At 33.5% G+C, this 17,107-nt stretch overlaps 1 protein-coding gene across 1 annotated transcript in view; it reads left to right on the top strand.

The window, feature by feature from the left end:
* The window catches only part of LOC109109545 (neurocan core protein-like), a 111,186-nt gene that overhangs the window by 89,869 nt on the left and 4,210 nt on the right, over positions 1-17,107 (top strand). Inside the window, 3 exon segments of the mRNA XM_042711822.1 lie at positions 7,948-8,106; positions 11,554-11,636; positions 12,930-13,074. Coding sequence (XP_042567756.1) covers positions 7,948-8,106; positions 11,554-11,636; positions 12,930-13,074 — 387 coding nt within the window.

The following is a 17,107-nucleotide window of genomic DNA, read 5'->3' as shown; positions in this document are numbered from 1 at the left end:
TTTATTTGACTTTAAGCAATGGCGATTTTTTTTTGCAGACTAAAATGCATGTCTGGGCTGTTTTAACTGAAATAATGTTTTTTTTTTTTTTTTTTTTTTTTTTTTTTTTTTTTACATATATTTTAATACAATTTCTGCACCTCAGCTATGCTATTTCAACTGTCACACAAATTGTAAAGAAATTGTTTTGTATTTTCAGATCATTTTCTTTATTTTTATGTAGGTTCTACCAGAAAAACAAAGTGACCACTTCATTTAATACATGAGTTGATATACAAAGCATAGTTTTGTTACCTTTGTATGATTTTCTGTCTGACGGTGGTGAGTTCAATAGATGCAATTGAAAACCATCAGGTTTCACCATTTGGAACCATCATGAAGTCTCAATCCATTCTTTCAGGCTAGAATGTTGAAATGGTCAATATTTATAATAAATATTTGACAAGTAATTTTTGTATGTGACGGTGTTGACTCGTATTGAGGGCAGAAAACTCATATTTTGTAAGAAAACAGAAGAAGCAGGAGATTGCACCCAACATTGTACCTCTCAAAGAGATTGTTTTCTCATTAAATTTGTCTGAAATAAATAATTGATACAGCATATTGTGAAATAGGTTGTTAAATGGTAGCCAAATATTTTTATCGTACCATATCTGTGGCATTTTCCCATCAAGCCCTGATTGATTTCTTTCCCCAAGTTCGCCTACCAGAGAAAATGACTATTGGAGCTTGCATGTTTGTAACAAGGCTAAACAATTCACCAATCTGACCTGACAGCATTTTCTTTTATCTTAAGAGAAGTTTTGTCAGGAGTTGGAGATTGATTGACAGCTGAAAAGAGTAGTGGGCATGTTACATGCTGTCTAGTCTGAGCTGGAAGCATGCAGACGTGAAAATAATCAAGACTGACAGTTGTACCACTGAGGTCCTGCATTAACTAATACTGAGCACAGCCAAATTAATCACAGTCTTCTGGGTCTTTAGGTAGTGTTTGCACTAATGAAGATTTCTTAATTATAACATCACATCAACAGGAGCGTGTGGTGAAGATTACTAAGCATGGGTGGTTGAGCAGAAGTACAAATTGCTAGCTTGACTTTTTTTCTGAATGTGACTCAGAAACTTCCATATATATATATGACACTGAAATATATGCATACTGTATGAATTAGAAGTTGTGAATTAGAAAAGCAAGATTTATCAAGACCAACTGTGAATGTTTGGAAGAAAGTTTGACAAGATGATGGATAGATGGATGGATGGATGGATGGATGGATGGATGGATGGATGGATGGATGGATGGACAAATTAAACGATAGATGAAAAAAAGTGCTTAACTTCCATTGAAAAATCTATGCTTATATGCATTTGAAAGTGTTGATAGAAAAAGAGTCACTTTCTTGCTGTGCATCAAAGTTCTGTCAACCCTGCGAATGAAAAGAGAAAGCGGTAGACTCTGTTGAGCTTTGCAATTTGATCAGTCCAAGAGACTGGAACCACACTGCGTACAAGCGTCTGGATTCATTCAGCACTGTTGACAGAGTATTGTAATACAGGGGAACTTGTCCAAATTGGTGAGCTCCAGCAGAGCCTGCCCTCTTATCTCCAGTCGCAGGAAGAATAGAGATGCTGGAGGTATTACAAGTCACTGTTGGCATACCTTGGCACCCAGCCCGGAATGGGAATGGGCGGTTGTCACCGGTCCTCCACCTGAAAGCCTTCGCCCCAAAACCTAGTGGGAGTTGCAATGCTTTGAAGAAAGCAGCCCAACAGTGTTCAAAGCAGATGATGTTGCTCACCGCAGGCTTTGCTTTCAGATCCCGTGCTCATTAAACCAGTCCTTCTGCAAATATTTGCAAAAAGAGACCCATGGAAATGCAGAGTGGAGTCTTTTTGAGAGGCTTAACTGGTAAATCACGACCCAGAAATGCCTTTCAGTTTGATTGGGTCCAGCAGCAAAAAACAATGCCAAATGTAAATAATAAAATGCACTGATCACATGTATAAGTCGGATAGGAAAACAAACAAAGGTTTGTCAACTTTCAAAATGGAGAAAATTATTTCCATATATATTTCACTGTTGATGTGAAAGGTACGGTGGCCTTGAAGGTCAAAACAGAATACAATTCTAAAAACAAAATTACAAACGCAAATGCAAATCTAAAAAACAAAATAACAATTCAGAAAACACAACAACAATTTAGAAAACAAAATAACAAGTCAGAAAACACAAAGAAAAATCAGACAAACCGGAAGAGGTAGGTAAAGTTTGAGAGAGCGCCATTGGTTTGGGATTACTCACCACTGACTGGACGAGACATCTGTCAATCAACGTATACAGAAATAACCAGACGAAAAACAGCAGAGTCCTGGTAGAAAGTTCGGAGATGGTCTTAAAATAGCTCGGTTTAAATGTATTATATGAATTGCACTTACTATCGAATAAAACATACAGAGTGTCTATTTATACTTTATCCAAATAACCTGCCTTAATGGCACTTTGGCATTAGCATTTTGACAGCTCCAGTGGTGCAGGTGATTAAGTGTGTCCTTGACTTTTTAACGCAATCGACCCGGGTTCGATCCCACCATTTGCCAAACTTTTTTTTCTCCCTTTTCAAATCTTTCCAGATCTCGTATCACGTCATAAAGGCATTTATTTTCAATAAAAAAATTGAGGAAATAATCAAAAAGGTGAAAATAAAGTATAAGGTAGGGTTAGGGTAAGCTTTAGTGTAGGAAGGCTTTATTGTACCAATAGGGTGGCTTCCATTTAATAATTTTTAATAAAAATTATAATTTGGCCATCCAAAGCGATTTACAAGTTGCCTCACATTCACCATTCACTCAGTCATTCATACACCGAAGACAGTGGTGTCAGCCATGCAAGGCGCCATCCAGCTCATCGTGAGCAGCTGGGGTTAGGTGTCTTGCTCAAGGACACACCTCAACACTTGGTCAGGTGGAGCCGGGGATTTGAACCATCAACCTTCCGGTTTGTAGACAACCTACATGAACCACTGTGAGCCACTGAAAGCGGGCCAAAAAACCCGCCCAAAATTTTTAACAGTGTAAATAGGAATTTGCACTTAGTGTAAAATAGGCATATTTGCTAAAAATCCTGCTATTTTAGATTATTGTGATTTTTTTAGATTGTTAATAGGAGTTTTGAAATTGGTGTAAATAAGGTTAGGTTGATGGAGGGATCGAACCTGGGTCGATCGCATCAAAAAGCCAAGAGCACACACTTAACCACCTGCACCACTAGAGATGAAAATATTCCAATACCAAAATGCTAATAAGCCAGGTTATTTGGACAGAGTGTAAATAGACATTCTGTATGTTTTATTCCATAGTAAGTGCAATTCACACAATACATTTAAAGCAAGTTATTTTTTGATTTTTTGCGAACATTTTGTACTTTATACCTTTTTTTTGTTTTTTTTTTTGTTTTTTCTTTGTTTGTTGGTTGTCTTGTGTATTGTGCAGTGAGTAGTGAGTAATCCCAAACCAGTAGTAATGTTATACCTACCTCTTTCAGTTTGTCTGATTTGTTCAAACTATACCTACCTCTTTCAGTTTGTCTGATTCGGATTTGTCGTTGTGTTTTTCTGACTTGTTGTTATTTTGTTTTCGAATTTGGGATTGTGTTTCTGACTTGTTATAATGTTTTCTGAATTGTTGTTGTGTTTTTTTGAATTATTATTTTGTTTTTTAGATTTGCATTTGCGTTTGTAATTTTGTTTTCAGAATTGTAATCTGTTTTGCCCTTCACGGCCATCGTAGAAAGGCTGTGCAAAACAAAAAGCAAAAAAACAAAACAAAATGAAATACAACAAAAAAAAAAAAAAAAAAAAACTCAAAACAAAATAACACAAAAAGCAAAGCAAAAAGCAGAGCAAAACAAACCAAACAAAAGCAGAGCAAAAGAACAAAACAAAAAGCAAAATAAAACAAACAAAACCAAATAAAAAGCACAGCAAAGTAAAACAAAACAAATTCAAACAAAAACAAAACAAAGCAGAATAAAAGCAGAGCATAGCAAAACTAAGCAGGGCAAAACAAAACAAAAGTAAAAAAAAACAAGACAAAATTAAACAAAACAAAAAGCTAAACGAAAAACAAAAGCAATACAAAACAAAGCAGTACAAAAGTAGAGCATAGCAAAACAAAGCAAAATAAAGCAAAAGCAGAGCAAAGCAAACAGACTATATAAATACAGGTTTTTGTCACAGCTGTGGTACAGAGGGTCATGCAACCTCTAGATTCTCCACTGTTGTTATTTTAAGGCAAAAAGGGCAATTAAAATCAATAAAAGTATATTAATAAAATTCAGGGACTCTTCTTTGAGAGGCTTGCTGGCTGTCTTGGACACAGTTTATGTGGAGCTTCTTTCAAGTATGACACACAGACAGCCGGTAAATTTTCCTGATTAAAGTGAATGAGCAGCAGTTAAAAATAAAAAGGGCAAGTGCTTCCAGCTGAGTGATTGGGACATTTATCCCCATCACGATGTGATTTTTTTTAGTTTTGTGGTTTCGAGACCCCTGATGATGAAGCATTCAGCGGGGTTGATTTTCAGGTGACACCATTCCGCGAAACACGTTTTTGTTCTTTGCAAGAATGGAGGCCGTAAACAAGCCTAAGTAGACACGAGAAGCGATAGTGAAGATTACTGTTTCAGCCACCTCATTCTGTCTTGGATGATGTAACCAAGAACATCCGAGAGTGAGAAGTAATAAGCACACTTTCAAAGATGTGAAAGAGATGGAGCGAGAACAGAGGGGCGAGTGCTGGAACAAGGAGCGACAAACATGTTGCCATTTCGTGTACAGACACCATCCGTATCTCTGGCAGGGAGATATGGATGGTTATGGCCTCGACGGTACGGGCCGTTGGCGCACTTGATTTAAAGCAGCTGGCGCTTGTTAAAGCTGATGCGAGGCGAAAACACTCAGGTTTCATGCACTCACGCTCACAGCCACAAGGTGCATCAGCTTGGTTTATCGAGAGCAATTACAGGCCATCCGTGGGGAGCCCATTACGACGCTTGGCTTTACAGCTCTACAACTGGTGTAGGATCCATTCAGGAGCTGATTTAGGATTCCCTAAACTCAGTAAAATAGACATGATATTTATAGCACATAAAATCAGGGGGAAAAAGCACATTAAAGTCATTTTTAAATTAATGATAAATTGATACCTGGATTAATTAAAATTTGTTTTAGTTTCACATTTTGTTTTATTTTACATTTTTTTTTATGTATATGTGAGTGAAAATAAGATAGTGTTTTTTTTTATCAAAGCTGTGACTGAATTTTGCATAGTTGATTTATATTTATTTAGTGTTTTTAAACATTTACCATGAATTGCATAGGTCCCAAAATATGCCATAATATTGAAACTGACTTGTGTTTATAGTTGTAGAGTATATTTTCTTTCTTTCTAAATGTTTCTTAAATTATTCTAAATATCAATTCTGATAGTTTAATGCTCTCGGCAGAACTTGAAAAGTTGATAAACCTATGTTTATTTTGCTGTCCTACCCATATGTATTATTATTGCATTTTATTATCAAGCTCAAAGTCAAATTTTATTTATATAGCACATTAAAACAACAAGAATGTTGACCAAAGTGCTTCACAAGCGGAGCAAGTACACACGAATAAAACAGAACTGGAAGGTATTCAGTCCAATTATAACAAGATAATTTAAACAATTTTCATATTAAAAAAAACCTACTATATCCCAAAAAACTACAACCCCTAGCATTTAAGAGATACGTAAGATAAACCCAAATTAAGAATAAGCCTGAGAAAAGAGGTAGGTTTTAACTGATGCTTTAAAAAGAGATAAACCCAAATAAGTTCTGATAGTTAAGGGTAGTTGTGTTCCAAAGTTCTGGAAAAGAGCGCCTTTCGTTTTCAACGAGATTTCGGGAACATGAAAAAGACCTGTCGCCTTTTGGTTTTCAAACGAGATTTCGGGACATTTAAAAAACAGCTGGACTGATTTACATTTAGAATTGTTTTTCCTGACCCTATCATCTGAGAACTACTGTTACATTAAACATTAGCTGTTGCCTTACAGATTAGCTAACGCTGTTCATCCTCCGTTGGGAAACATGACGTGTGTTGGCTCTGATCCAGCCTTCCAGCAGCAGTGAAAGAGCAGCCAGTCTGTTTTCTCCCTAGAGAACAGAAAGCAACTTGAATGCCAAAGCGAATGAGACGGAATCGTGATGCTTTTGTTCCAGGCTGTATTTTCTTTCAGGTTAAGCTTCAGGCTAGATCCCGCTGACTCAGGTTAAATGGGGCAGCCCTCAAAATTTTGATCTTTTGTGTTAGTGATCTTCAGGGAACGTGAACGTGGAAGCAGAGGTTATAGAAAGTATTTATGTATTTAAATAAAAAAAGTTTGTTTTAATAAATTGCATTCATTTCAGCTCTGTTAACATGCCTAAACAGGATTCAAAATGCCACAGCTACCAGTGGCGGGTGAATTAAGAAAATGTTCTCAAGAGACATGAAACAGTAATTTTGAATTTCTATTAAAACACACACACACACACACACACACACACACACATATATATATATCTATATTTACAGTATACAATTTTTTTTGACCAATAGTATTTACAGCACTATATACTAACAACCATTGGTTTGGTGAAGTGCTAATGTCAATGAAGAAAAAGCGTAATTTTGTTGCTTATAATTTCATTTTGTTGGTGTCATGTGAAGAATATTTATTGCATGTGTCATCCCAATATACAATGAATAATTTAATGACAATTTCCACTGAGGTAATAATTTAGTGGCTAGTACCTTTTTGTTTTCTGACTAAATCCAATTTTTATTCACATTTGCCCTTTGTACGTGCTTATTTTGGACATGCAACATCGATTTGCATCAATTGCAAGTCATTTGTTTTTTAGTAAAACTTTGCGTTTTGAGGGAAGATGATTGGATATTGGTGTTTTTATGATACTACAAGGCTCATTAAACTATTTAACAAGTCACTTCACTAAAAATAACCCTATGCTGGATCACCAGCACGGTCTAGGATAGTATTTATAGGAGAGAAAAGCAAATTATGATAACATTTTCATTCTGATCAAGAAAATGAGAAAGTGATGTGACTGACAGTAGACGTTTACATTTTGGACACGCAGACCCATGGCAGCTGCACCGGTCGTGGTGCCTTAAATACTTTCTTGTGGTACATTCTGTTCCTCTGCCCCACATTCTGCATGCTAAACAGAGTCCCATACGGGCCAATTTGCAGCAGCCAATTTACCAACGTCGCTTTGAATTAGCTGGAAGTAAAAAACGCAGCGAAGTGCTTAGAGCTTCATGAAATGGAAAGTCTGGGACGGCTAAAACTTTAACCCTCATACACATACACAAATGTACGAAGCCACACACGCTTAGAAAATTATAGATTATCTGTTCATCATGCGTCCAGATGCGATAGAGAGTCACAGAGGGTCAGAGAGAGGCAGTTCTGACAGGGATGTGACAGGGCTTATTTAGCCGTTGAACTTAGCGGCGGAAGACGTTTATCTTGATTGTTGTCATTTGAATAGATTAAGACACGTTTTTGCTAATGCTAAACTGCTTATGTTCATAGCCACGGATTAGAGTGACAACAAAAAGCTGGGCGAATAAAACGCTAGGATGTGTGACTTCAGAAGAGCTAAAGTTGAGTGCTAAAGTAGGCTAGCATGTAGCTGTGTGTGAGATTATCGCTGAATGGGCTTTTTTAAACATCCTGACAAACTAAATGCTAAGAAATTCGTGCTAATCTTCCAACTTTTTCCTCGCATTGTGATGTTAATTATTTTAGCTGTGTTGAAAGAATGCTAAATGCTAACTAGTAGCATTTTCAGACTTTCAGACTTTGCCGTACTGTACCTCACACTCTCTTTCTCTCTCACGGCAGATACTGAGGGTTGCGAGCACAACTGGAGGAAGTTTCACGGCCACTGTTACAGGTACTTCACCCGCAGACACACGTGGGAAGACGCTGAGAAGGACTGCAGAGAGCACAGCGGACATCTGGCTAGCATCCATTCCACACAAGAGCAGGACTTCATTAATGGTCAGTATCAATGCTCAAACCAGACAGAGTCACAAATAAAGTTGTGCAACTAAAAAATTACTTTTAGCAGATATGCTAACATTCAAATTTTGGGGTCAGTAAGAGTTATTGTTTGTGAAAGTCTCTTATGGTCACCAAGGCTGCATTTATTTGAATAAAAATATAGTAAAAACATTAATACAGTGAAATATTTAAAGTTTAAAATAACTGTTTTCAGTTTTAATCTATTTTAAAATGTGATTTGCTTCTGTGATGACAAAGCTGAATTTTCAGCATCATTACTCCAGTCTTCAGTGTCACATGATCTTTCATAAATCATTCTTATGTGCTGATTTTCTGCTCAAGAGACATTTATTATTATTATCAATTCTGAAAATAGTTGTGCTGCTTATAATTTTTGTGATACTTTTTTTAAATAATTCTTTGGTAAGAACAAAGGTAAAAAGAACAGGGTTTCTTTTAAAAAGAAGTTATTTGTAACATTATACAATTTGTAAATTTAATGCATCTTTGCTAAATAAAAGTATTTCTTTCTTTAACAAAAAATAGTTGACCCCAAACTTTTAAATAGTATTGTGTATGCATTTAAAAATTAGTCTTTTTCATTTAAGAAATTGTAACAAAATGTTGATTCACTACACAGTTTTTTTATTATTAATAATTATTTAATTTATTTTCTTTATATTATGTTATTGTATTTTTTTTTTTTTATTTATTTTTTTTTTATTTTTTTTATACCATTTTATGTTTTGTTCAACCAATATTTTGATAAAATACTAATATCATTGAATAAATAAATAAAGTTATTATTTTTATTAATTAATTTGATTAATTTGGTTGCTCACATTTTGATGGTGTAATGTGATGAATATTTTGTCTATAATTTGTTAAATGATTTTTTAGTGATAAAATTTCCACATAAAATGTTTGTTTGAACTTTTTGTTTTATTTATCCACCAAATCTAGTTTTTATTCACATTTAACATTGCTAATTGTAAATTTTGGACATGTTAACATCGTTAACAAAGTCTTTTGTTTTCAGTGAACATTTGCAAACAAAAAAGTCCCTCCGTTTAAAATCATTTGCATCCGACTTGCGTGTGGCAAATTACAGTTCATGGCTGTAACGTAACTTATTATTATTTTTAAATTATTGGGATGTGTGGCCAATTCAAATTTACTCTCATTAAACAGAAACCAATTCTTAAATTCTGTATTTTGCATAACCCTGTTCTTTATGGAATATAAAACAGCAAATGGTCCGTAACTGTGGCTAATTTTTGTCTGTTTTACTCACGTAGCTTTGACTAAAACTATTTGCATAACCTAGATTTATTAATATCCAGCCAGATAACTAAGACAAGCGACAGGACTGCTGACCTCCCGCACACCACAGATTGCATTATGTCTCCCGTCCCTAGTAGAGCCTAAATCCAGCATAATGGCGCTCGGGGTGGCCTCTCACAGCATGCTGTCTGCTGCTGTCTGCACATAGAGCCACCACGCTCACCAAAAAGTGGGTTTAATTGCCTTGTAAATGGACATCTCCACCCCTGTAATAAAGGGGGCACAACCATTAGGAAGATTAATGGGCCCTGTAATGATGTTAATCAGTAACACCATGATTGAAATTCCATTACAACCAGACCAGATTGGGGACAATCTGATGGCTTCTGGCTTGAGCTTGAGTTGTGATTGTGATAACACCATCATTCGGCTCCCAGTGGCCCTGTAGGAGACATAAAGCAGACTATGACTTAAAGGGGAAGCATTAGCTCTGCATTTTATGACAGTAAGACCCTATTTACTCATGGTATTAACCTGGTCTTCAGTGGTCTTCTTGGTTGCTGGTTACACCTGGTATTAATTTATGACAGTAAGACCCTATTTACTCAATTCCAAAAATGAAGTACAAAGTACTCGATTTTTATGTATTAAGTAAAAAAGTTGTTAGAGTTGTTATATCATCAATATATGGCAAAATAAGTGTAATTAAATTATGTACTGAAGTAAACTTTCTGAATGAATGCAAAAAAAAAATATGTTTTATAAAAAAGAAATCATTTGAGGAATTTTAAATGTGCTTTTAAAGCATGAATTGTGCCATGAACAACATTGATCTTTTGACACAACAATGTATTTTTGGCTATTGCTACAAATATAACGAGGACTGCTTTTGTGCTCCAGGGTCCCATTTGATCAAGATTTTCACCATAAGAAAAAAGTGTCTTTAAAATTGTTGTTTTGCAGAACATCACAGATATGACATGAGAATAAGGCCTGAAGTTAGGAAGAACATTTTCTCAAACCTTGTCTGTGGTGTAAACAACATTCCTGGCCAAATACTCCCAGAGGGCATCACTTCCCACTACTGTAGTTTACCATGCTTCTGAACATCACAGGCCCCAGATATAATAATCTAGGTGGTTGAATAAAAATATTTGGACTTTATTTTAAAACCTCAACTTAGCATACTAGACAGTTAGCATCAGCTACCAATATTTTCTTATTTTCAGTATGGTTATAATAAACATTACAATATCTGTCTACTTGGGTTAATTCAAACAATATAAACGTTTATACTGTTGATAAACAATATAAAAACAGACGTCACATAGGGATAAATGCGTAAATTTTAATACAAACTGTTAATGTATGGCAGCGGGAAATTTGAACGTGCATTAGTTATTTTATTAATCTGTGTGTAATTTAATGTTTTGTTTTTTTGACCTAAAAGGCACAGATGCTGATGTGTTTGCATTCAAATTTCAGTGGGCTTATAGATCACCCTTTACCGAAGATTTAGTTCTCAAACAACTGACAATTTTGACCTAAATATGATTTCAATTACAATAATTAAACTTTCGACATTAGTGACTTACTTTTAGCATCAGTCGCGCGCGCTCACAAGATCTTTGTGAATTGATTCACTAGAGACTCGCACTTTATTTGAATCAGTGAGTTGTAGACTCGACGAACAGCTGCAATCGATTTTCAAATTCGTGAATGAATCGTTTGGTGCGATTCGCGAACCGATTTAAAAGGTTCATTGAAAAGAATCAGTTCGTTCCTGAATCAGAAACCGCTTCTGCGTCTCAGAGCGCGTGATATATTATAAGGAGTAACGGTAAGTTTTATGAAATGTAGTGAAATAAAAAGTACGATCTTATGCTTTGGAATGTAGTGAAGGTAAAAGTTACTTAAAATAAAACTACTCCAGTAAAGTACAGATACTTGAAAAATGTACTTAAGTACAGTAACGAAGTAAAGCTACTCATTTACTGTCCACCACTGGTATTAATATTGTGTGAGTGTTTTCATCAGATATATGGCAAAATAAGTGTAATTAAATTATGTACTGGAAGTAAACTTCTGAATGAATGCAAAAAAAAAAAATATGTTTTATAAAAAAGAAATCATTTGAAATGGCTTGTGCTTTTAAAACAGGACTGTGCCATGAAAACACATGGATTGGTTTGAATGACAGGATGGTGGAAGACGACTTTCAGTGGACAGATAACATGGATCTGGTGAGACTGGCACATAAAATTTGTATATAATTTATAAAAAGTATACAAATTTGTATAATATTTTATATTTAAATATTTAAATAATTTAAACTGAAATATCTACAATCTTAAACTAAATATTTAATTTAAATACTTATATCATAAGTAAATATAACATTTAATATAAATATTTAAATGAACACTTATTTTTATATTTTATTAGATTTTTTAAATTACATTTTGATATCAATTTTATTTATTCGTGTATTTTTAATAGATGTTTTATTAGATTATTTCTATATTTAAACTAAATATTTAATTGAAATATTTTTATCCATTAAAAAAATAAATATTATATTTATTATAGGAATTTAAATTTATTTTAATATTTAATTCGATTTTTAATTAAGCTTTAACCATCAGCAAAATTAAAAAGTAATATATAACTTATCCATATGTTTAAAATATACAATGAATAAAATATTACATTTAATATAAATATTTAAATGTAGTTTAAAATGTTACAAATGTTATATTTTCAATATTTACATGTATTTAATATTAGCTTTTTAATTATTTTTTTTAATAAAAATTTATTTAGTAGTGTATTTTAAATAGATGTTTTAGTTAAATATTTTTTATATATTTATACTATATATTTATTTGAAATATATATATATATATATGTATATATTCATCATTATATCCATCAACAGATAAAATATTATGTTAAATATAAATATATTCATTAACATTTATTTTAATATTTTATAGGATTTTTATTTAATTTTTAACCATCAACAACTGAAATAGTTTATGTATTAATAAATTTCAAATAGACAACAAATAAAATACTAATCTTAATACAGTTTTTTAATTAAATATTTATTTTTAGATCAATTTTAATTATTAAATTATTTTAAGTAGACGTTCCATTGAAATCTATATATTTAAATTAAATATTTAATTGAAAATATTTATATCCATCAACATATAAAATATTACATTTAAAATATTTTTAAAATAATATGAACAAGTGTCATAGTACAAGTATCATAACATACAGTACAATGAACCACTTAGTCTAATCACAGTTTGATAATGCAGGCAGTAGGAACAGATAGATCATGCAAATGGAGGCACAGGTCTCTCTTTGAAGTTTTTAAACCATTTAGGCACCAAACAAGTTTATGTAATATATTATATCAGACCCATTAGGCGTATCTGAAAACTCATTTGTAACGCAACGGATATATAAGACGGTACACAAAATATCTAGTAAAGCCATGGGAAATATCCCCGTTCCTCCTCCAGCAATATGAGAACTGGAGGGAGAACCAGCCGGATAATTTCTTTGCGGGCGGAGAGGACTGCGTGGTGATGATCGCCCATGAGAACGGCAAATGGAACGATGTGCCCTGCAACTACAACCTGCCCTACATCTGCAAGAAAGACACAGGTGAGCAAGAGAGAGGCGGGGGACTGGAAAAGAGGACAAATACTGTACCGCCTCACTTTAAACCACACTGTACTCTTTCCTCCAGTGCTGACCTCCTTTTGTTGACTTAATTCACACGTCTTCATGGTCTTCATGAGATGTTCCTCATATGCTCTTTCATTTATATCTCTTCCTTTGATTTGAAACCATCCTGCTTCTTTATAGAGATAGTTCTGTCACTACTTTCATCTCATTCAGAACCCATTTGACTTTATTTCTTCTGTGGAACACAAACAGATTCATTTTAAATCATGTACTGCTCACAATTCAGTGAATCAATGAAAAGATTTAGCTTAAAAGACCGGTTTGTTCTCACACAAAGCTATTATCACATGATTTCAGAAGACCTGAAATATAGTTCATAAGTCATATCAACCACTTTCATGATTCTTGCTTTTCTGGCCATTTTGAAGCTTGAAAATTTAAAGGGATAGAAAACCCTGTTATCATTTACTCACCTTCATGTCTCTCCAAAGCTGTTTGACTTACTTTGTTCAGTGGAAGATATTTTGAAGAATATTACCCAATGACATTATATGGGCAAAAAAAAATAAAAAATACAATAGAAGTTAATGGGAACTGAAACTTAGGTTACCATGAATATATACCAACATATACCATTCAGGTTTGGAATGGCATGAGGGTGAATAAATGATAACAGGATTTTCATCATTGACTAAACCATTTCTATAACTAAGATAGATATTACAAATTCATTCCATTCTTCACTTTCTTTTTATGTCACTCTGAACTTGTCATGTCAGTGTATACGACTTAATTTTCAGCAGTCATCTCACGTCTTTTGCCATCAGACAATGACCTCAACAATAACTGTCACTCATTTTGTTCTGAGGATGTGATTGTGGGTCCTCAGGGGGGCTGTGTGCTCAAAGCATCGATCATTACATGGCGGGCAAGACTGGTTCTCTTCAGCCACTCTTAGCTGTCTAGCTCTGATGCAGTCTGCTTCACCCACACCTCTATGGGCTCATTAGACTTGTTTTATCTGGTCATTTACATACAAAGCAGACTGAGTGTATGGAATCCGTAGGGTCCGTCTGCTCTAGCTAGATTTAAAGAGACACCTTGGGTTCACGAGGGCCAACCGGAGAACAGGTCCAACAGAGAATGCCTCTAAAACCATGATGGACCTGCTCTGGAGAGCCATTGAAACACATTTCTCACTTCCTATTGAAATCCTGCCTCCGTTCCATAATTTAATACTCAATTTATTATTAAAATGTGTTTGAGATTACATGATAAGCTGGTTTACGTGTTTTAGCTTAGATGGTAGGTATTAGGATTTCAAATGAGATGTTTATCTGCAGTATCTACGTGTTTAAATTAAATGTTTCATATAATATTTATATCAAACTAATTATCAAGTTAAACATTAAAATATTCAATTAAATATTTATAAAAGGGATATTTTATTAGTTTTTTAAATTAATATTTATCTATCCACAAATTAAATGAAATTATATGTAGAATGAGAACTGGACCTGTTCTCCAGTTGGCCCTTGTGAACCCGTAGTGTCTCTTTAACTGAAATATCTATATAATTAAATGAAACACTATATATATTTAAACGTACATTTAATTTTACATATTTATATCAAACTTATAATCAAATAAAATATCATTTTTAATATAAATATTTAAATAATGTTTACTTAATTATTTAATCAAGTAAAATATTAAATATTAATTTATATTTACTTTACAAAATTAATGAATTAATCGCACATTTTTGCTAAAATTAATCACGATTAATCCCACCTAATATTAAAGTTTTTAAATATACTTTTATATTGCAATAATTTCAAGTTTTAAATGTGACACTTATCTGCATGCACAGTTTATATAGGCTACAGTGCTCGCCGCCACAGGACAGGACAGGATTTTTTATTTTTTTATTTTTTTTACTGACTGGCCTGACAACATCTCATCTATCCTCGTCACCTGTACCTTTTCCATGCTCGTTTGACTGGAGCCTAGCGTAACTAATATATATGTATATATATATATATATATATGTGTGTGTGTGTGTGTGTGTGTGTGTGTGTGTGTGTGTGTGTGTGTGTAATTACATTTTATTTAACTATCTATATTTATCTGACCTGTTTTCCGGTTGGTCCTTGTGAACCCAAAGTGTCTCTTTAGATCCTGGTAGGGCAAATGGATTAGACTAAAGTTCAGAATTTCTCAGAAAATCTTCAAATACACATACACATTAGCAGGGTTATTGTAACGTTGTACACAGGGGTTACTCTGGCCAGTAGCCACCAATTTTAATCGATGGTGTGCTTGTTCAGTTTTTGAACAAACAGTCGTATGGTTGGCACATGTACACAGCTCAGCCAGCTGTCATTTGCAAGACCACCTGGGAAACATTTTCAACTACCCCCACCACCTGCCTCATTGTCCCCTTTTGTCCATCAGCCCTCCCATCATTCAAACTGTCACCGCTATTGATCATGCAATCCCTCCAGCCCGGGCTTAATAAAATAAAACAATCCCTCAAGTCACATGATATTAACTCACTGTATCTGCTTTAAACAGACATTCCACAATATCTGCCGTTATGTTTCTCTCATGTTGTAATAGTTTTTATGCTGAGCTCCAGATTTTGCTGGAGGTAAAGATGCGTGAATCCAGAGTGTTGAGCACAAGCCTCAGGGTGATGCTGACTCAGTTGAAGAACCCCTGTCTGTGTCTTTGTTATTGAATCACCTTGACTTTTGCCTGCCAGCTTTGATATTTGTATGAATGAGGTGAGACAAATCCTGGGGCATTCTGTGCGGTCTGGTCAATATGATAGCGCTACGATAAACCTCTTTCCTTTGTCCTCTGCAAAAATGCTTCAACTTGTAGTTGGAATGCAAAAAGGAAATCTGTTATCAGTCACTTCATATGTGCAAAGTAACCTGCCGCATATGGCATAAGCTATATAAACAACATATATTTAAAAGTAAGGCAAATGTAAAAATTTTGCATTATATATTTTAGTTTTATACTTAAATTATATAATTTATTAATAAAACAAAAAACAATTATTATATTTAATTACTAAATTAATATATTTATTAATTTAATTAAATTAATATTAAATTTATAACTTTTTTAATTTTATTAATGCATATAGATACACATTTTTGTTAGAATTTATAATTTAAAAGAAAATATATATATTAGGGATGCCCCGATACCGATACCAGTATCGGTACACTGCACTATTCAGAATGTGTGGTATCGGCTTTTGGTATCGGGGCATTTTAATGAGTATATATATATATATATATATATATATATATATATATATATATATATATATATATATATTTTTTTTTTTTTTTTTTTTTTTTTTTTTCAAAATATCTAAAAAACATATTTGTAAATATATTTTATTTCAGTTTATAATTTTCTGTGTTTATTTATTCATTTATTTATCTTTGTTTACAAAATATATTCTATTTATTATATATAATAATTTATTATTTGTTACTCAATGTTTTGTTTGGTTTTGTTTTTGTTAATTTGTTACTAAAACTTTTAAAATAATATATTTGTTAGATTTTTTTTTCTCTCAGTGAAAATCTAGAATAGAATATAGAATAAAGTAACATTCATACATTTTTAAGCATGGCTTAGTTGTCCAAATACTTTTTGAGGCCAGTGTATCTAAGTGTACAGTGTATCCAGGATTGAGTATTGATTTTTATGGTCCATTATTTATTTATGATTTATTGCTGAATCAGAGCTCAGCTTGTGTGGATTGAGGACAGCTGCTGAGTGCATAAATAAGTGTTTTTAAGTGTAACATTTGCCTCCTCTCCTCAACATAGAAGGTCATACCTCTTTCTCTCCAGACAAAGAATCTCCCCACCAAAAAAATAAATAAAAAAACGTGTAGAACAAAACTCATCAGGCTTACAAGAAGCCACTGACTTCCCAGATGAATTCTAGCTCATACTATCACTGATTAGGTGGCAAT

This window comes from Cyprinus carpio, chromosome A22 (genome assembly GCF_018340385.1).
Source record: "Cyprinus carpio isolate SPL01 chromosome A22, ASM1834038v1, whole genome shotgun sequence".
Classification (NCBI taxonomy): Eukaryota; Metazoa; Chordata; class Actinopteri; order Cypriniformes; family Cyprinidae; genus Cyprinus; species Cyprinus carpio.
Note: the sequence above shows the minus strand (reverse complement) of the source record. Positions and strands in the feature narration are given on the sequence as shown.